This window comes from Megascapheus bottae, chromosome 10 (genome assembly GCF_031878675.1).
Source record: "Megascapheus bottae isolate mThoBot1 chromosome 10, mThoBot2.hap1, whole genome shotgun sequence".
NCBI lineage: Eukaryota > Metazoa > Chordata > Mammalia > Rodentia > Geomyidae > Megascapheus > Megascapheus bottae.
In genome coordinates, this window is record NC_143518.1 from 41,673,411 (window position 1) to 41,693,353 (window position 19,943).

Sequence of the window (19,943 nt, forward strand, 5' to 3'; positions counted from 1 at the left end):
CCAGTGGAGCCAGCAGGGGGAACCAGAGGGGTGTGTGTGTGTGTGTGTGTGTGTGTGTGTGTGTGTGTGTGTGAGAGAGAGAGAGAGAGAGAGAGAGAGAGAGAGAGAGAGAGTTTGTTACAAGCAGGTCCTAGACAACCTCCATTACCTTTTTTTTAAATAATTTTTTATTGTGATTAATAGAAGGGTTACATTATATTCACCAGATAGAAGGTGCATTACTTCACAAACGTTGATACCCTTTCTCATGACATGGTCCCCATTTTTCTTCCCCTCCATACCTTTTGTGCTCAAGGCTAGTACTCTACCATTTTGAGTCACACCTCCATCTCTGGTTTCTTGGTTGTTAATCAGAGGTAAAAATCTCATGGACTTTCGTGCCTCGGTTAGTTTTTGACCACAGTCCTCCTGAGAGTCTTACAGGCATGAGCCACCAGCACCCAGAACTGATTCCTTTCTTGCCAGTTCATGTGGATAGTCTTTAGCTACTTCTGACCTTGTTCTGCTGTTTGTTCCTCAATTATCTTGCCTGAAAATTCCTGACAGAATACAGAGGTTGAGGGAAGACCAAAGAGGGTGGACCATGCACAGAAGCAAGAACATATCAAAGGTGCCTCTAGCTCCAAGACCTCGTTCCTGGTCCCGCTCCACCTGAACTTCAATCAGGGACCGTGAATGACAGTGAGGTTTGCCAAAGAAATCAATACAAGCAATATATTCTGGCCAGGACAGGGGAAGGATGAAGGGAGCAAACATTATGGAAAAGGTCTGATTATCCCACCCCAAGACAGAGGTAAAAGTCTTAGAGACAGGGGGTGGGGAGTTTGGCTTAGTGGTAGAGTGTTTTCCTAGCATGCACAAAGACGTGGGTTTGATTCCTTGGTTCCATATACATAGAAAAAGCCAGAAATGTCTCAAATGGCAGAGAGCTAACCTTGAACAAAAAGGGTCCAAGGACAGTGCTCAGGCCCTGTGTTCAAGCAGGGCCTAGAACTGGCAAAAAAAAAAAAAAAGACTTAGGGACAGGAGTTGGGAAAGTGACTTTGTGGTAGAATACTTGCCTAGCATGCGTGAAACCCTGGGTTTGATTCCTTAGTACCCAATAAACAGAAAAAGCCAGAAGTGGCACTGTGGCTCAGGTGGTAGAGAACTACCCTTGAACAAAAGAAGCTCAAGGACAGTGCCCAGGCCCTGAGTTCAAGCTCCAGGACTGGCAAAAAATAAATAAATAAAGACTCAGGAATGGACAAGGTTTTGAATAAGGGAATTTAAGGTATTTAAAAGAAATGTATAGCCTCAAGGAGAAACTCAAGTATGTGTACTCCATGAAAATATTCTATTTGGAGGCCTAGCTAGACTTCCACAGGCTCAACCAAACATAGGCATCTCGTGACGTCACGTGAGGATGATGAGCCAGAAGGTATTAAATGTCTTCTGCTCTACACAAGGCCAGTAGGGCTGACCTGCAGTCTCCTCCCACTGTGTCCTGTAGGCAGGGAAGCAAGTATTAGAAAGTCCACTGCCTGCCTAGCATGCACGAAGACCCAGGTTCGATTCCTTGGTACCACATACATAGAAAAAAGCCAGAAGAGGTGCTGAGGCTCAAGTGGTAGCGCTCCAGCCTTGAGAAAGTCCAAGGACAGTGCTCAGACCCTGAGCTCAGGCCCAGGACTAGCACACACACACAAAAAAAGTCCATTGCCAACCCACCAGCCAGCTGGTGACTCATGCCTGTAATCCTAGATACTCAGGAGGCTGAGACCTAGGGATTGTGGTGCAAAGTCAACCCATGCATGAAATTCTGTGAGATTAACTACCCAAAAAGCAGGAAGTAGAACTGTGGTCCTACAGTAGAGCACTGGCCTTGAGCAAAAATACTCAGGGACAGCATGCAAGCCCTGAGTTCAAGCACAAGGACCCGCACAAAATAAAAAAGAAGGCGAGGTTGTTTTGTTGTTTTTTTGTTTTTTTGCCATCATGGTCCAAGCAGTTTGACCCCTTATGGGACCCATAGCTCTTCTCAGACAAAGCATGCTCCTGGTGCTTGCAGTCCTGAACTCAACTCACCAATGCTCATTTTGATATGATGAGGATACGTTCAGCTGGGGCAGGGAAGGTGGATGATGGTGGGGGAGTGAGGCTCTGGGGTTCTAGGCTATGAACTAGCCAAGTCTTACCTGGATAGAAGAATACAGAGACTTCCCAAATTTCTTCTTGAATTCGGCTCGGATGCTTAGAAGGTCAGTCTCACTTCGAGAGATAAGGATTCGCATCAGGACTTGGTAATTGGGCTCAGTTTCCTGGGAAAGGAAAAAACAGATTGGGGTGGACAGTAAGACATCATTAATGTGCTGGGAATGTGGCTTTGTGGTAGAGTGCTTGCCTAGCATGCATGAAGTCCTAGTTTAATTCCTCAGTACCACATACAAAGAAAAAAGCCCAAAGCAGTACTGTGGTTCAAGAGGTAGAGTGCTAGCCTTGAGCAAAAGAAGCTCAGTTTAAGCCCCAGGACTGGCAAAAGAAAGAGAGAGAAAAAGAGAGAGGGGGGGGAGGAAAAAAGAAAAGAAGTTCCAGACAGCACCCAAGTCCCAAGGTCAAGCCCCAACACCAGAAACAAACATCATATTTTTCTTTTCTTTCTTCTTTTCTTTGTTCCTTTTTGCCAGTCCTGGGCTTGAACTCAGGGTCTGAGCTCTGTCCTTGGGTTTTCTCAAGGCTAGAGCTCTACCACTTGAGCAACAGTACTACTTTTTTTTTTTTGCCAGTCCTGGGCTTGAGCTCAGGGCCTGAGCACTGTCCATGGACTTTCTCAAGGCTAGAGCTCTACCACTTGAGCCTCAGCACCACTTCCGGCTTTTTTCTATGTATGTGGTACCGAGGAATCGAACCCGTGTCTTCATGCATGCTAGGCAAGCACTCTACCACTAGGCCAAACTCCTGGCCCTACCACTTTCTACTTTTTCTATATATGTGGTACCAAGTAATCAAACCCAGGTCTTCATGCATGCTAGGCAAGCACTCTACCACTAGGCCAAATTCCTGCCTTTTATTTTTTATTTTTTGCCTGCCCTGGAGCTTGAACTCGGGGTCCTGGCACTGTTCTTGGACACTTTTTACTCAAAGCCAGCACTCTGCCACTTGAGCGACAGTGCCACATCTAGCTTTTTCTGTGTATGTGGTAGCTGCTTTGTGCATGCTAGGCAAGCACTCTACCACAAAGCTATATACTCTGTCCACTATTTATTTATTTGTTTGTTTGTTTATTTGTTTGTTTGTTTGTTTAGTGCAGGTCCTAAGGCTTGAATTCTTGGCCTAGCACTATCTCTGAGCTTTTGTACTCCAGGCTAGCACTCTATCACTTGAGCCACAGCTCCACTTCTGGCATATATGTGTGTGTGTGTGTGTGTGTGTGTGTGTCTGCATTTTTTTTGTGTGTGTGTGGGGAGGTCATGGGGCTTGAACTCTGGGCCTGCGTGTGCTGTCCCTGGGCTCTTCAGCTCAAAGCTACTGCCCTATCCTCTTTCCTAGTGATTAATTGGAGATAAGAGTCTCTGGTTCTTTTGTGCCCAAGTTGGCTTTGAACCATGATCCTCAGATCTCAGATTCCTGAGTAGCTAGGATTACAGGGGTGAACCAGAGTGACGAGCTTCCATGCTTTTTTTTTTTTTTTTCCTTTTTGCTAGTCCTTGGGCTTGAACTCAGGATCTGAACACTGTCCTTGGACTTTATCAAGGCTAGAGCTCTACCACTTGAACCACAGCGCCACTTCTGGCTTTTTCTATGTATGTGGTATCAAGGAATCAAACCTAGGGCTTTGTACATGGTAGGCAAGCACACTTACCAGTAGACCAAACTCCTGGACCCTTTATTTCATTCTTATCTAACAAAGATGTAGACCCGGGGCAAGAGTCATTCATGAACTGAATATTCTCACTGATGTGCAAGTACTCTTTATACCAAGGCTATGTTAACTATAATTCTAGTCTTAGCACTGGAAGATATACTTGGCATCTCATAGTGCTGCAGGTCTTTTACCAAGAACGTTCATTAGAGCTCCGATGGGAGCTGAAGGTAAGGCTCAAGCAGTAGCACAGCTGCCTGGTCAGGAGGAAGCCCTCAGTTTCAATCTCAGTACCTCCAAAAACAATAGAGCTCAGATTGATTTAAACATGTTCTAAATTAGTCTTCACTAAAAGTCTTTATTTTTTTGCCAGTCCTGGGACTTGAACTCAGGGCCTGAGCACTGTCCTTGGGCTTTCTCAAGGCTAGTGCTCTACCACTTGAGCCACAGCACCACTTCCAGTGTTTTCTATGCATGTGGCACCGAGGAATTGAACCTGGGTCTTTGTGTACACTAGGTAAGCACTCTACTACTAGGTCAAACTCCCAGCCCCTAGAAGTCATTTTTCTAAATAAATATTTCTTCACAATCTGTATTTCCACATGTTCTCAGAAAAGAATATTATAGGAGTATGGTGATTTTTTTTTCTTTTAAAGAAATTCAGAAAAATGGTCTAAGAATTTTTTTCTAACTTGTAAGGTAAACCTGGCATTCACATCCAAGAATCTGGGTCTTGTAATCCCAACAGTCTCAAAACTCATCTAATGGAGCTGGGAATGTGGCTTAGCAGCGGGGTGCTTGCTTAGCATGCATGAATCCCTGGGTTCAATTCTTCAGTACCACATAAAGAGAAAAAGCCAGAAGTGGTGCTTGTGGAACAAGTGATAGAGTGCTAGCCTTGAGCAAAAGAAGCTCAGTGACATTGTTCAGGCCCTGAGTTCAAGTCCCAGGACTGGTAAAAAAAATAAATAAATCATCCAGGCTGGGAGTTTGGCTTACTGGTACAGTGCTTGCCTAGCATACACAAAGACCCAGGTTCGATTCCTTGGTACCACATACATAGAAAAAATGCCAAGAGTGGTGCTGCTGCTCAAGTGGTAGAGCTCTAGCTTTGAGAAAACCCAAGGACAAAGCTCAGGCCCTGAGCCCAAGCCCAGGACTGGCAAAAAAAAAAAAAAAATCATCCAATGCTGATATGCGTGCACACACATGTGCTGCAGAGTTATACCCTGAGTTATACCCCCAGCCTACAGGCTATTATGACAGGACTGTAGGCAGATCTCCACAGCTCTTCCAATGAGTGTCAGTGTTGACTCATTACAGAGATCCAAGCTTTCTCGAGCAAGTATAGTAATCTACTTTGAAGATAGAAATCTCTGGATGATGGAGCAAGTGCTTCTACAAACTGTGTTTGGCATAGTCATCAACTGATAGACAGAAAACTATTCCTTCTACCAAAAATGACCACCCTCTCATCTCATATTTTTATGCTTCTTAGCTCTTCATACAACAGAATGACTGGATTCTTTGTTTTGTGTTGGAATTGAGGCTTGAACTCGGGGCCTGGTTGCTGTTTCTCAACTCTTCATGTTCAAGACTAGTGCTCTATCACTTTGAGCCACAGGTCCACTTCTAGTTTTTGAGCGGTTAATTGGAAATCAGAGTTTCACGGGGACTTTTCTGCCTAGACTGGCTTTGAACCATGATCTTCAGATCTCAGCCTTCTGAGTAGCTAGGATAAGAGGCGTGAGCCACCAGTGCCTCTAGAGTAACTAGGTTTATACAGCTTAAACCATCAGTCTTTGGCAAAATGGCAGATTAGAGAAGTTCACCAGTTTAAGGACACTAATATGGACCCCAATGTAGCATTTGAAGGAAGTGTGCCCTGGGTACTAATATCACTTATGACTGGAACTGTATACTGCGACTTACTAGCTGTGTGGCTTTGGACAACATACTTCACTTCTTTATACTCAGTTTTCTCATCTATAAAGCAAGGCTGCAAAACGACTTGGAGGGTTATTGAAGTGTGTGACATACTGAGGTAGGCCCTGGCACACAGTGATCACCTAGACATTCATAATGCAACACTTTAGCTTCAGCGCCTTCATGGGCCAAGTCACTCAGTTCTAAGGACAACTTATTCCTTTATGCCTTGACAAGATAGTGTGCAAAGACTGCGGAAGAGAGCTACAGTAGGTTTATAAAGTGTGTGAGAGATGGTTTCAAACCAGGCACCAGTGGCTCATGTCTAATCCTAGCTACTCAGGAGGCTGAGATCTGATGGTTAAGGTTTGAAGTCAGTCTGATCGGGAAAGTCCCTAAGACTCTTATCTCCAATTAACCAGCAAAAAGCCAGAAGTGGAGCTGTGGTTTTAGTGGCAGACCACTAGATTCAAACAGAACAAAAAGCCGAGAGTCAGTGGCCAGGCATGAGAGCATGCACACGCACGAGTATGTGTGCACACACACACACACACACACACACACACACACACACACACGAGAAAATCCTCCAGAGAATGGCCTGGAAGCATTTCTTGCTAGGGGAGGGAAAAGGAGTGTGCCTCTCACCTGCAGGGCTAACTGAAGTTTGTCTGCAAAGTACAGTGGTGTGTTCCTGATCACTGAGGCTGAAAGCAAAGAGGGATCGATGAAGGGCCACTGTCAGAGCTCCGGGTCTCCATCCTGGCAGACAACCCTACCCCACACATCCACATCAGGTCCCTACCTAGGCTGAGTAGGGCTGCCTGGGCATCTGCACGGAAATGCTTCTGGATGGCTTCCTCCACAGCTTGTCCCGTGCACCGCTGGTACAGATCAAACACTTGGGAGGCAAGGAAAACCGATTGGAGGGAAGGAGAATTACCACAGAAAGATGGTGCCTCCCTGCTCTGTACACACCCTCCAACTCATTAGACACTCCCCACTCATTGGGGTGAGGGAGGGGAGAGTTCAAGAAGGCTGTGTGTACCTCGGATGAGATGTTCAGGACTGCGCTGGGTGAAGATCAAGATCCATGCGTTCTCCGGGCTGGGCCTTGCAGCCTGCTGGAGTACCTGAGGAGGGAGGGAGGAATCAGCAAGACGTGCATCAAGAGCTTCCACTTGAGGACCTGTGGTTCCATCACAATGGAAATGGGATTGAGAGTGAAAAAAAAGAAGTGTTGTTGATTTTTTTAACCTATAAATTGTTGTACCTGTAAGTTTGGTTTTTATTTTAATTTTTTATTGTGATTCAGGCAATATCACTCATACCTGTAATCCTCGCGACTCAGGAGGCTGAAATCTGAGGATTGTGGTTTGAAACCAGCTGGGTAAGAAAGCTCATGAGATTCTCATCTCCCATTAATCACCAGAAAACTGGAAGTGGAGCTGTGGCTCAAAGTGGGAGAGTGCTAGCCTTGAGCAAAAGAGCTCAGGGACAGAGGCTATGCCCTGAGTTCAAGTTCCATGACCAACAATAAATAAATAAGTTGATGAACAGAGGGGTCACAATTACATAAGTAGGTAATGAATATATTTCTTTTTTGGGTCACATCTCTTGCTTTCTCCCAGTTTTTCCCTCCTGTCTCTATTTACAGGTTGTACAGTTCATTTTTTTTATTTTTTATTTTTTTTGCTAGTCCTGGGCTTAAGCTCAGAGCCTGAGCCCTGTCCTTGGACTTTCTCAAGGCTAGAGCTCTACCAGTTGAGCCTCAGCACCACTTCCAGCATTTTTCTATGTATGTGGTACCGAGGAATCGAACCCGGGTCTTTGCATGCCAGGCAAACACGCTACCACTAGGCCAAACAGTTCATTTTTAAGTGGTTTTAACATAGTAGTTTTGATGTTTTGGTGTCTATACTGGGGTTTGATCTCAGGGTCTGTATGCTGTTGTTGTTTGGTTTTTCCTTCAAGGCTAGAACTCTACCATTTAAGCTACAGCTCTATTTTTGCTGGCTAATTAGAGGTAAGGGTCTCACGGACTCTCCTTCCAGGGCTGGTTTCATGCCATGATCCTCAGATCTCAGTCTCCTAAGTAGCTAGAATTACAGGTATGAGCCACAGGTGCTTGGCATTGTTTGTTGAGAAAAAATAGACCTGAGAGAGACTCTATACTTGCAACTCTATCCCCTGATTTGGAAAAATCCTGATTCTCTGAGGAACTTTCCTTGGCCCCAGTGGCCTCATGAAGAGTCTGTCAGCTTAGGAGTAAGCTTTCTAGGAGCAGCAGAGGTAAAAGGCGGAGGGGAGGACCCCACTTCAGGCACACCTCCTACAGCAGAAATGAGTTTGCAGAGCAAACAGGTACATGGTTGTGGGCCGGAAGATGCAATGGAGGAGGTGTGCTATGCCCAATCTCCCCCGCCTCTGGCTCACCTGGACATCCCGTTCCTCCAGATGGTAGTCGATGATTCCAGAGTGGCTCTCACGGGCCCCCTGCAAGGAGATCCGGTTCCCAGGAAGACGTTGTGAGAGGCAGTTCTTCTTTTTCATCTCCAGATGAGCAAACCAGACCCTGGCCTCCCCAGAACCTTCTCTTGTCCATCACTTGTCAGCCACGAGCCCTGCTCCCTGGCCCATCCCCGGACCTGAGGTGAGAAACTCCCTTCCTTTTGAAGCCAGTCCTCACCTTGCCCAGGGCCAGGAGCAGGTCCCGCAACATGCCACTGGTTTCACACTTGATGTCCTCCTCAGCCTCCGCCTGGAAATCTGGAGTAGGGCCAGGAGCTCTGTGAGGCCTCCTGATTTCTCCCTCCCCTCAGAGCAGAGAGGATGGAGCTCTCCAGGATGGGTCCCATGTCTGAGCCGCCCGGCCCTGTCATCCTCCACCGGGAGGATGCCATTTCCACCGGAAGTAGTTCATCCCTTTCAATCACTCGAAAAGCATCCCAGAGCTGTGAGGTACACAAGTCCTCATTCCTTCTCCTCCAAGCAGGAGGCAGCCATCACTGCAGTGGTGTCAGCGGGGAAAATCCAGGGATGGACGGAAATGAGGAACAATGATGTGTGAGGTCAGATACAATGCAAAAGAAGAACAAGAAAAGGAGAAAATGAAGGGAAATGAGGAAAACATGGCTGAGGGGGAAGCTCAGTGCCAGAAAACTCGTTTGGCATGTGCTAAGGCCCTGAATTCTATCCCCAGCACTATGAAGAGAAAGAGGAGGAAGGAAGGAAAGAAGGAATTAAAAACACAGGCCAAGACTGGGAAATGCAAGATAATGGTATAATGGTAAGAAGAGGAGGGAAGCCAGGTACCTATGGCTCACATCTGTCATCCTGCTACCAGGAGGTCTGAGAATCATAGTTGAAAACCAGCTGGAGCAGGAAAATCTATGAGACTCTTAGCTACAATTAACCACCAGAAGGCCAGAAAAGGAGCTGTGGCTCAAGTGGTAGAATGCCTACCTTGAGTGAAAAAGCTAAGAGATAGAGATAGCATCCACGCCCCGAGTTTAAGCCCCAATACCAGCACAAAAAGCTAGTTACAAATTAGAGGGTTAGGCTTGTGGCAACCAAGCAGGGTCAACAGCTTGGGCCTGAAAGGTGACATCCGAGACTTAAAAGTTCTGCCTTCCCCTCAAGCCTCAGAGGAGAGTTGAGATGTGACAGCCACTGGGCTGGGAAGGTGACTAGTCCCTTTGGGACTATCGGGGAGCCTAATGTTGTTATTACTTTTTTAATCTACCCTGAAGTCTCAGACTAAGGTAGTTAATCATTGTGTCTCTCTCTTTAATGACCACATCTGGCTCTTTCCTCTGGGAAAACTGAGGCTCTGCAGGAGAGAAAGCCTAAGGGAACAGAACTTGGTCAGCCCTGTTTCCAGATGGCTCAGCTGAAAGAAGTACAGAGGAGGAATGGACTGTCCTTTGGCCAGCTTCTCCCACTCTTGTGACCCCCCTCAAACTCTTACTGTGTTTGTAGACTGCCAGGCACTCCTGCAGCCGGGCTGGGGCTCGGGTAGCAAGAATTTCCATGGCTACATCCTCAGTAGAATCCGAGGCCTACAAGACATTGGGAAGCTGCTCTGAGATTGGACCAGGTCTGCTGCACAGCAAGATGGCAGACAAAAAGGCATCCATCTAAGAGTCCATCAAAGAGTCATGGGGCAGTTAGGAGGATATGCATGGAGTCCACCTCTAGAGTGGCCAAAGGCCAAGCAGTTGGCCCTCTCCTTCCTTCAATGGTGTCCTCCAGCCTCAGACACCTCAGCCCACGTCCTCTCCTGGTACCTTCAAGGCTGTCCTCAGTTCCTGGGCATCGAATTGGGCTGCAGGCTGCAGCAGAGCCACCACAATCCTCTCCAGGTTGCCTGAGAGTGCCGCCTGCAGTGACTTCAGCAGATCCTGAAATAAATCCCCCCCCATGGCAGAGGCTGCGGGATTCAGGGGACGATGCTCCAGAAGCAGGAGCAAGCACATGTGAAGATCTGGCTAGTTTTCATTTACCTCAAGCCAGAAGCATCAGCTTCCTGATTAGCCAGAACACAGGGGCTAACTTCAGCTAGCTGCACCCCAAATGCCCGGCAGCTCCCCATTCTAACCCACTGTTTCCGGGGAGCCAGAGTGGTCTCACTTGTTGGGTTCGTTCCTGGAAGGCTCGAGAAATGAGCTGTCTTTGTTCTCTGCTCCGATTTGTTAGGACGTCCACAATGGTTCTGTGATCCACACCTAGACCAAGGGTAAGGGCCAGGCTGTCAGCGGGGCTCTGCAGGACCGGAGTCCCCACACCCCAGAGGAGACAGCAAGCAAGAAAGGCCCGAGAAGGCCTTGGGGCTACTTCACCCCTATATCCATTGGCTCTCAAAAGAAAGTGCAAACAAGGGGCCAGGAGTGTGGCCTAGTGGTAGATGGAGTGCTTGCCTAGCATGTACGAAGCCCTGGGTTTGATTTCTTGGTGCCACATATATAGAAAAGGCTAGAAATGGTGCAGTGACTCAAGTGGTAGAGCTCTAGCCTTGAAAAGACAGTGCCCAGGTCCTGAGTTCGAGCACCAGGACTGGTGGGGGACTGGAGGGGCGGGGAGAAGAAGAAAGAAAAAGAAAAGGACAGGCAAACAAGCTGCCAAAATGGTGTGGAAATCTGACCCAAATTCAAGCAACGGGGAGTGAAAAGAAAAGAAAAGAAAAGGCATAAGGTTGTTTTGAATTAGGTAACTTGGATTGGAATCTCAGTTATGCTCTTATGCATGAGCTATGTCACTTTGAGCAAACCCCTTCATCTTCCTTAGTCCCGGCTTTCTCATCTATAAAATGGTACTCCTGGCCTCCCAGAGGTGCTGTCAGATGACAGTGGCGATGACACACTGCCACAGCACCTGACATACAGGAATGCAGGCATTTGACAAACACTTCTGAGAATGAGGTGTTCTAAACCCGCATCAGTGTCTCACGCCTATAATCCTAGCAACTCAGAAAGCTGAAATCTGAGGATCATGGCGCAAAGCCAGCCCAGTCAGGAAAGCCCAAGACTCTTACCTCCAATTAACCACTGAAAAGGCAGAAATGCAGCTGTGGCTCAAGTGGTAGAATGCTAGCCTTGAGCCCAAAAGCTCAGGGACAGTGCTCAGGCTCTGAGTTCAAATTCTAAAACCAGCACATGCATGCATGCACACATGCCAATTAGCAGTTCTAATTTTCTGGCTCCCCTTAGGTATATAGATTAGCTTGCAAAAGGTACTGCTGTACTACTAATTGTAGAATAAAGGGGCTCACCTGGGCCCGTAATGGCTCTCAGCAGCCTCTGCACATCCTTATCCACACTGAAGCTCAAGAAGGTCCTGAGGGTACCCAGAGTTCCCCAAGCGGCAGTCTGTAAGAAAATGGCACAATTAAGAGGGAGTATTGCCCAACTGCAAGCTAGGCCTTGGCAGAACCTAGGGAGGGTTCTCCACTCATAGCCCCCGAGTTGGCACATTAAAAACAATCCTAGGGGCCGTGAGTTTGGCCTAGTGGTAGAGTGCTTGCCTAGCATGCTCGAAGACATGGGTTCGATCCCTCAGTACCATATACATAGAAAAAGCTGAAAGTGGTGTTGTGGCTTAAGTGATAGAGATCTAGCCTTGTGAAACACCAAAGGACAGTGCTCAGGCCCTGAGTTCCATCCCCATAACTGGCAAAAAAAAAAAAAAATCCTAGAGTAGTGCTGGTAGTTCACATCTGCAATTCTAACTACGCAGGATGCTGAGATTTGGAGGATCATAGTTGAGAGTCTGGGCAGAAAAGTCTATGAGACTCTATCTCCAAAATTAATGAGCAAAAACCTGGCTAGAGGCATGGCTCAAATAGTAGAATACCAAACAAGCAAGCAGAGCAAGTTCAAGGCCCTGAGTTCAGTGTCCACTAAACCCCCAACTCTGTACTGGCAAGAGAGGGGAGAGAGGGAGAGATAGGGAGGGAGGAAAGAAGGAAGGAAGGAAGGAAGGAAGGAAGGAAGGAAGGAAGGGAGGAAGGAAGGAAGGAAGGAAGGAAAAATCCTGGACCTAGGAACCTTGCTGAAGTGGTAGAGCACCTGCCCAGCAACTATAAGGATCAGGAGTGGTGGAGACTCCCTGACATGTGTAAAGCCCCATAAACATTAAAATCCCTAAAATCCCAACAGCCTCTACCTTGTTGGCAAGGCCCAGGTAGCTGAGTATCTCTCGGGTCACTGAGTGTCCCATATTCTCACTGCTCACAGACATTGTACAGCCAGGCTTCCCTAAGGAAGGAATGGGAACTGGTTGAGGTGAATCTCCTGCCTGGGGCTACTAGGACCCCCCTCCCCTAGACCCCAGGCTTCAGGCCCAAGCTGGAATAGAAAGCAAGGGATAAGAGGAGAGGTCCCATTTCCCCACCGGTCCCCCCTCCTTAGGCAGCAAGCACTGACTTGGACCCAAGACTTTTCAGTCCTTAGCCAGAGGCCATACTTCCTTCTGAGGGCTAAGTTCTTCCAGCCCAGGGCCATGCAGGGGATTTAGGGGACATGGCTCAATTCGGCACATGGGAAAGACATTGCCAGCCCCAGCCTTCAAAGTTGTCTCCTTGCTTGTCTGCCTTTCCTTAGAATCTCAGGCTGGGGTGTTGGGGTCAGCAGGTGCAATCTCAGAGCTGATGGATGCGTCTCTGTGGGGACCTGGGTCCCTGGACAAGGGAGCAGGGCTTCTCCATGTTGGGGAGGAAAACAGTTTCGCCGCTCCAAGCGGTCCACAAGCCCCTTTCCCAGACCCAAGGGCCCGGCACTTACCCAGTGGAGCTAGACGTGAGGTAGATATTGTGGTGGCCTAGTGGCTTGCCTGTGTGGGCACCAGCTGGTGTGTAGCCTGGTAGAAGGGGGCGTGGACAGTCTTGGCTGAGCAGCTGGTCAGATGACCTCTCTTGTAGACCAACCCAGCTGTTGGTTTAGACATTGGCCCCTCCCAGCCATGGAGAGGACCTGGCAGCACCGGGTCCACCTCTCCCTAGCATCTCTCCTCCCAGGAACTGGGCCGTAACCCACACAGGTGAACTCAGCCTGACTCTCGGCAGCTCAGTCAGACACAGGAGGCTTTGTGCCGTGGTTTCCCTGTGGGGCCAGGTGGGGCCACAGAAGCCTGAAATCTCTGAAGTCCAGCATGTGACCTGGCTCTGCCTCTGGCTCCAGCTCCCTGGAGGCAAGTCAGACAGGCCCGAGCTGATTTCAAGATTGATAGAGAAAAACCTGTTGGGGCACATACCAGTGGGCACCCCAACCTGCACCCTACAGGGGGTCCCAGCCCAGAAACTTCCTCGCTGATTGCCTTAGTACAGCCAGCCAGTCTGGCGGGAAGACGGGGGATTGTTTCTATCTGTGAAGAAGGAAGGGCGCAGGTAATCAGGGGTGGGGCTGATGGACAGTCAGGAGGGAAGAATGCGAGGGTGTTTCCAGCACGAACGTGGGAGCGAGCACCTTGCTCCCAAAGGCAATGGGAAGGCCTGGGCTCCCTGGGCCCCCGATTCTTAGATTCCTGCACTTTGCCTTTTGACTGCTGGGGCTCTCTAGAGATTTCTGCTGGTGGTGACACAAGCCCAGCACCTGTGTGTGATTAACGTACTCAGGGCTCAGAGCCGCAGGTGAACAGTCCTGTGGAGCCTCGGGGGACCTGAACAATTGCTCCACCCTCACAGCTGGCTGGGGGGGGGGGGGTGAGACAGTCTTCTTCTTGCCTGTTAGGTGAGAGCTAGGCACAGAAACTGCAGCACTTGTCTTCATGCCTCTGCTAATCTCCCAACCCAGGATGGCCAGCCTTGAGTTTTCCTGTATCCTTAGAAGAGAGACTTACAGTGCTTCCAAAGTTACCCCACAAGAGCATCCCAGCCTGGGGAAACACCATGAAGCAGGATTTCCAAGATGACCAGATACTTTTCTTTTTACTTTTGTATTGAAATGGTAAACATGGAGCCAAAGGGCATGGGTTCAATCCCAGGCTCTGCCAATTGTAATGTCTGTACACTGAAGTCATTTGAGCCCTCTAAATGGAAATATTGGGAAAGACTGAGCTTGGGAGATAGGCTGGGGCATCTGAGGATAGGTTTCCTGAGAGGAATAAATGAGATAATGTGTGTAATAACATGTGGCAGACAAAAGTAACTTGTAAATGACGTGTTAGGTTAGGCAAACAAAAATATAGGACACCCAGTTAAATTAGAATTTCAGATAAACAATGAACAATTTGATGGTGTAACTCAAATATGTCATGTAATATATTTACACCTTGATGTTTACCTAACTACATGGAAAATGGGACTCAGTCCTAGCATGGTGGCCACAAACAGAAGTGCTGGAGTCAAACTTGGCAAGCCAGAATTTTGGTCTCTGTGTGTTGTTGGGTAAGAACCTTAGCCTTTCTGTGGTCAGTTTCTCATCTTCAAAATAGACATAGTACACAGCACTAGGCATGAAGGCCATTCTGTGGAGTCAGCCTTATATGCTTACTGATCTGTGAATTAAAGAAAATGTGATATCTATCTATCTATATTATACATATTAGATAGATAGATAGAGAGAGAGAGAGAGAGAGAGAGAGAGAGAGAGAGAGAGAGAGAGAACCACTCAGACATAAACAAGAACAAAAGCATGATATTTTCAGGAAAATGGATGGAACTGGAGATCATCATAATGAGTGAAATAAGTCAAACTCAGAAGGCCAAGTATCCTGTAGTCTTGAGCTGAAGAGCTCAGGGACAAAGCCCAGGCCCAGGGGTAGGGCAATAGCCTTGAGCTGAAGAGGTCAGGGGCTGCACCCAGGTCAAGTTCAAGTCCCATGACCCACAAAAAAGGGGGGGGGGTTTGGCCTAGTGGTAGAGTGCTTGCCTAGCATACACAAAGACCCGGTTCAATTCTTTGGTAACACACACACACACACACACAGAGCACAAGGTACTCCAAGCACTGAAAACAGGAGAGTGAACTTATTCAAAGCACAGTGTATCTATGGATATTACAATGAACCTCCTATATGGTAGTAAAAAAAAACATAGTAGTGTTTAAGTCCTGGGTTGTTGTAAAAATTAACTAAATACACACGGCGTGGATAGGCAGCTCAGTGATAGAGCAGTTACTTGTCTAGCTAGCATGGATGAGGTCCTAGGCTCTATCCTCATCATCTCCCTCCCCACCCAAATATACTTTTAAAAGTTCTAGGTACAGAGTATTAAGTACATGTGGCAAAATGTTAACTAATATATAGCAAGAAGTATCGTTACAATATTATTTTATAATGATAGTTTATTACTACTTGTCTAAAGTCCTACCTCGGCTCTCTTCTGCAACTTCTTCCGTCAATCCCCAATCTGGCCACAAGAGGGCACCAGAAACCACCAACAGTAGGAAGTCCCCGACTCCAAGCCGCTTGAGATCTTTGGCTCCTCCCCCAGATATTAAAGGACTTTCTGTCCACTTATTGAGAAGTGCAGACTCCTAAGCTTTGGCACAAGCACTCTACCATGAAACCACATTCTCAGCCCAACTCACTCCTTTTTTTTGTTTGTTTGTTTGTTTTTGGCAGTCCTGAGGCTTGACTCATGGCCTAACCACTGTCCTTGAACTTTCTCAAGTATAGAGCTCTACCCCTTGAGCCACTGCACCACTTTCAGCTTTTTCTGTGCATGTGGTACCAAGGAGTGGAACCCAGGGCTTACATGCATGCTAGGCAAGCACTCTTCCACTAGGCTCCACTCCTGGCTCCACAACTCACTCCTTTTATTTGTGGGTTTTGTTTTGCTCAATACCAAGAGCGGAAGGAGGCTTCCCCACTCATGCTCTAAATTAGATGATTTCAAGCTTGGCAGATGTTTCAGAGATTAAAAACACTGTTGTTGTGGAGCATGGTGGCTCACACCTGTAATCCTAGCTACTCAGGAGGCTGAGATCTGAGGATGGCAGTTCAAAGCCAGCCCAGGCACTAAAGTTCAAAAGACTGTTATCTCCCATTAACCACTAGAAAATCGGAAGTGGCACTGTGGCTCCAGTGGTAGCATGGTAACCTACTCAGGGACAACACGCAGGCCCAGGGTTAGGATGGTAGCCTTGAGCCGAAGAGCTCGGGAACAGCACACCCAGGCCCAGAGTCCAAGCCCCATGATCCACAAAAACAAAAACAAAACACTCCTTCCTTACTGGTTCAAGGAAGATGTGTGATTTCCCAAGGCCATGTTGCTAGAACCAGAGTCCAGGTTTCCTAATTTCTTCTCAGTGCTACCTCACCTCGTTGAGGGTGTGGCTGATTTGTGTACAGCCCCTCTTGGTGGAATACTCAACTGGTGGTTGAATCACAAATACCTGTAATACTCTCAGTTCTCATACTGCTTTTTCTTTTTCTTTCTTTCTTTTCTTTCTTTTCTCTTTCTTTCTTTTTTTTTTTTTTTTTTTGCCAGTCCTGGGCTTGAGCTCAGGGCCTGAGCACTGTCTTTGGACTTTCTCAAGGCTAGAGCTCTACCACTTGAGCCTCAGCACCACTTCCCGCTTTTTTTTTTTCTTTCTATATATGTGGTACTGAGGAATCAAACCCAGGTCTTCGTGTATGCTAGGCAAGCACTCTATCACTAGGCCAAACTCCCAGCTCCCCCTTTTTAAATTTCAATGTATAGAAGGGTTCCAGTTATATTCACCAGATGGAAGGTGCATTACTTCTCACACATTGATATCCTTTCTTATGTTTTTGTCCCCATTTCCATCCTCCCACCCCCCATACTGCTTTTTCTACCCATAGTTTGTATTACATGATTTCAGAATATACAAGAGCTCTGCCCTCTTTTACCTCATTTAGGAAACTCCCCCAGAAGTGGGGGAGTGTCTATAGATACCAGCCAGGCTCTCCTCTTTGCCCAAACAGTTCTGTGCTATTTACAAGGCCCACCTTTCCTAATTGAGGTCTATGTGTTTGCTTTGCCCAGAAGCTTGCTCAGATACCTAAACCCTGGTCCTCTGGGCTTGTCCTTTGCCTTGGGACACCTCGTCAGCCCATTCAGAAGGAAGTGACTCATTCCAAGGCAGGCACACGTGAGACACTATGGGTGTGGCCATGCCAATTTGACAGGGTGGCAATCAGAATCTCCTGATCTAGCCAAGGTAGTAGAGTGTAATCCTAATGCTGGGAAAGGGCAAGTTTTCCCTTCTCTATCCATTTTATCCATTGTCTCCTGGGGAAGGAAGACATTGTTTTATTTCCCAGGCTGTCATTATCCTCCTTTTGCCTCTAATTTCCTCACTGCTATAATTTAAAAAAAATTAACCACTTTTCAGTCTTTCTGAGGAAACATTTAAAAATTTTGGGTCTGGAGGTAGAGTCTCTACAGAGCAAGCACAAAACAAAACAGAAAATGCACAAAGGCCATCTCTAGACAAGGACAGTGGCACATGCTTGTGATGTTAGCTACAGGAGAGTAACATCAAGAGGAGGATAGTTTTTAGGGCAGAAATTATAGAGGTTCCCTCCATCTCAAACAATTTTTAAAAAAGCTAGGTGTGGTGGCGTACTCATGCTAGCTATGCAGAAAGTGTAAGTAGCCAGATGTTTGTCCATCTTGCCCTCTCCACAGCAAAAAGTGAGACCCTACTTGAAAAATGACAAAAGCTGAGCTAGAAGTGTGGCTCACATTGTGGAGTGCCAGCCTAGCAAGCAGGCCGTCCTGAGTTCAAACTCTAACGCAGAAAACAAAACTAGGCACAAACCCCAGTGCCAGTGGCTCATACCTGTAATGGCCTGTAATCCTGGCTGCTCAGGAGGCTGAGATCTGAGGATTGCAGTTCAAAGCCAGCCCAGGCTGTAAGTCTGTGAGACTCTTATCTCCAACTCACCACCAGAAAACCTGAAGTGGAGCTGTGACTTCAAGTGGTAGAGTGCTAGCCTCAAGTGGAAAAGGCTCAGGGAGAGTGGCTAGACCTTGAGTTCAAGCCTCATGATCTCAAACACACAAATAAAAAAGCAGGCCCGAATGGGTCCTGGTTGTAATATTAGCTACTCAGGAGGCTGAGATCTGAGGATCTGAGTTTGAGCCAGTCAGGAGAGTATGAGACTCTTTATCTCCAATTTACTACCCCAAAATACAGAAATGGGGCTGTGGCTCAAGTGAGAAGAAGTGCTAGCCTTGAGAAAACAAGCTCATGATGGTTCATGATAGACAAATAAACAAATAAATGTAAACATTAAAATAAACAAGCTAATAAATAATAGCCCAAAGGGGGGGGGATCCAAATGGTAGAGTCATCTGCCTAGCAAGCATCAAGTCCTGAGTTGAACCTCTAATACTGCCCAAATAAATAGAGAGGGGTCAATGGGAAATGGGAAAGAGTGAGATATATGAAAACCACTTGAGAAAGGGACTCAGAACCTAAAAGAGGGGAGATAAATAGTACAAGTGCCGGGATGGGTAAGAGCCGGAGGAATCCTGCAGAAAACCCCATCTTAGTGAATGTGTACCGAGGACTCCCGGAGTTCACTGAAGACAATTGGAAGGCTGAGAGAAAGATACAATGTATCGTATTTTATACAGTACAACACACGTTAAGCAGGGGAGGCATTTAAAGGGACATGGGCTGGCCCAGCCTAGACAGGTGGCTGAGAACAGGGAAAAAAAAATAAAAAATAAATTGGGCAGGCCCTGGGGCTTGAAAGGCTCGGGGCCCTGGGTGACTGGTGCAGGGGGCAGGTCAGCTGGTCCGTGGAGGGTGGCCAAGCCGACTGAGGGACCCCCTACAAGGAGGAAGTGAGCCGGGGGCCAGGGTGAACCCCGTGAACCCCTCCTCAGGGCCAGTGCATGCATCTGACTACTGTGGAAGGAGCCCAGCCACAGGTTCTGAACCGGGCAGCAGTGCAACACCCGTTTGTTAAAGGGAAAGAAAGTACACAACAAGCTGAGTCCGGGTGGCACAGGCGGCTCGGGAGGCTGAGAGCTGAGGACCCTCGGGCCGGAAACCCACCAACCAGCGAAACGCCAGAAGTGGAGGGGCGGCTCAGGTGGTGGAGCTCCAGCCTGGAGCGGAAAACGCCAAGTGAGTTCAAGCTCGTTCCCCCCACGGCCCCGCGGAGAGGAGGGGGCGCAGCAGGGCGGGGGGGCAGCAGGGCGGGGGGGGCGCAGCAGGGCGGGGGGGCAGCAGGGCGGGGGGGGGGCAGCAGGGCGGGGGCGCAGCAGGGCGGGGGGGGGGGCAGCGGGGGGCGCAGCGAGCTCCCCGCGCGGGCCCCGGGTCCGTCCCGGGCTCGTCAGTTATTGCCAAACGACCTCAAGGGGAAGGACGCGGGGGGACGTCTTACACAAGCGGGGTGCCCTCTGGCCTCGGGCGCGAAGTAGGGGGGCCCGGAGACGAGGCCCTCGGAGCCCCCCGGGCGGCCCCGTCCCAGGCGCAGCCGCGGGGGGTCCAGGCCCGGCCCCGAGGCGGGGAGGCCGGCGGAGCGCGGCGAGGGCGCCGCGGGCAGGGCGCGGAGCGGAGCTCGGCCCGCCCCCCCCCCCGGCCCCTCCCTTCCTCCCTCTCCTCTCCCGCCCCTTCTTCCCCTCCCCTCGTGGACGGCCGGCCCACGCCCAGTCTCGCGCTCGGCCCCCGTGCCTCGCGGCCTTTCTCCCCGGTGCTGGGTAGGGACTCGGCGGGCCTGAGTTCCGCGGGAGGCCGGGGGAGGAGGAAGGGGAGGA

General features: G+C 48.5%; 1 protein-coding gene and 1 long non-coding RNA gene across 3 annotated transcripts; both read right to left on the minus strand.

Annotated features, from left to right (window-relative positions):
- Positions 1 to 178: 178 nt before the first annotated feature.
- Anxa9 (annexin A9) lies at positions 179 to 14,739 on the minus strand. 2 transcript variants are annotated; one of them, XM_090341057.1, is made up of 13 exons: positions 13,048 to 14,739; positions 12,431 to 12,522; positions 11,538 to 11,634; positions 10,400 to 10,494; positions 10,057 to 10,170; positions 9,738 to 9,828; positions 8,457 to 8,536; positions 8,204 to 8,263; positions 6,816 to 6,900; positions 6,573 to 6,668; positions 6,416 to 6,474; positions 2,178 to 2,300; positions 179 to 1,486 (listed from the first exon to the last, which is right to left on the minus strand). In XM_090341057.1, exons 2-13 carry the CDS (start codon positions 12,503 to 12,505, stop codon positions 1,424 to 1,426), a joined length of 1,038 nt encoding a protein of 345 aa, XP_090197183.1. In that variant the 5' UTR covers positions 12,506 to 12,522; positions 13,048 to 14,739; the 3' UTR covers positions 179 to 1,423. The 2 variants fall into 2 exon arrangements, with proteins under 2 accessions (XP_090197183.1, XP_090197184.1); XM_090341058.1 differs by having other exon boundaries at positions 179 to 539; positions 12,431 to 14,739.
- Positions 14,740 to 18,782: 4,043 nt separating this feature from the next.
- Positions 18,783 to 19,756, minus strand: LOC150058298 (uncharacterized). The gene is made up of 2 exons (XR_016536864.1): positions 19,571 to 19,756; positions 18,783 to 19,292 (listed from the first exon to the last, which is right to left on the minus strand). It is a non-coding gene; the product is annotated as an uncharacterized LOC150058298 (long non-coding RNA).
- Between the last annotated feature and the right edge of the window lie 187 nt (positions 19,757 to 19,943).

Coding starts and splice junctions, on each gene's coding strand:
- Anxa9 (XM_090341057.1), bottom strand. CDS start 12,505: ATGTCTGTGAGCAGTGAGAATATGGGACACTCAGTGACCCGAGAGATA. Junction 8,264..8,456: donor TGCTCCTGGCCCTGGGCAAG/GTGAGGACTGGC, acceptor ATCTCCTTGCAG/GGGGCCCGTGAGAGCCACTC. Junction 1,487..2,177: donor CTCTGTATTCTTCTATCCAG/GTAAGACTTGGC, acceptor CCCTGCCTACAG/GACACAGTGGGAGGAGACTG.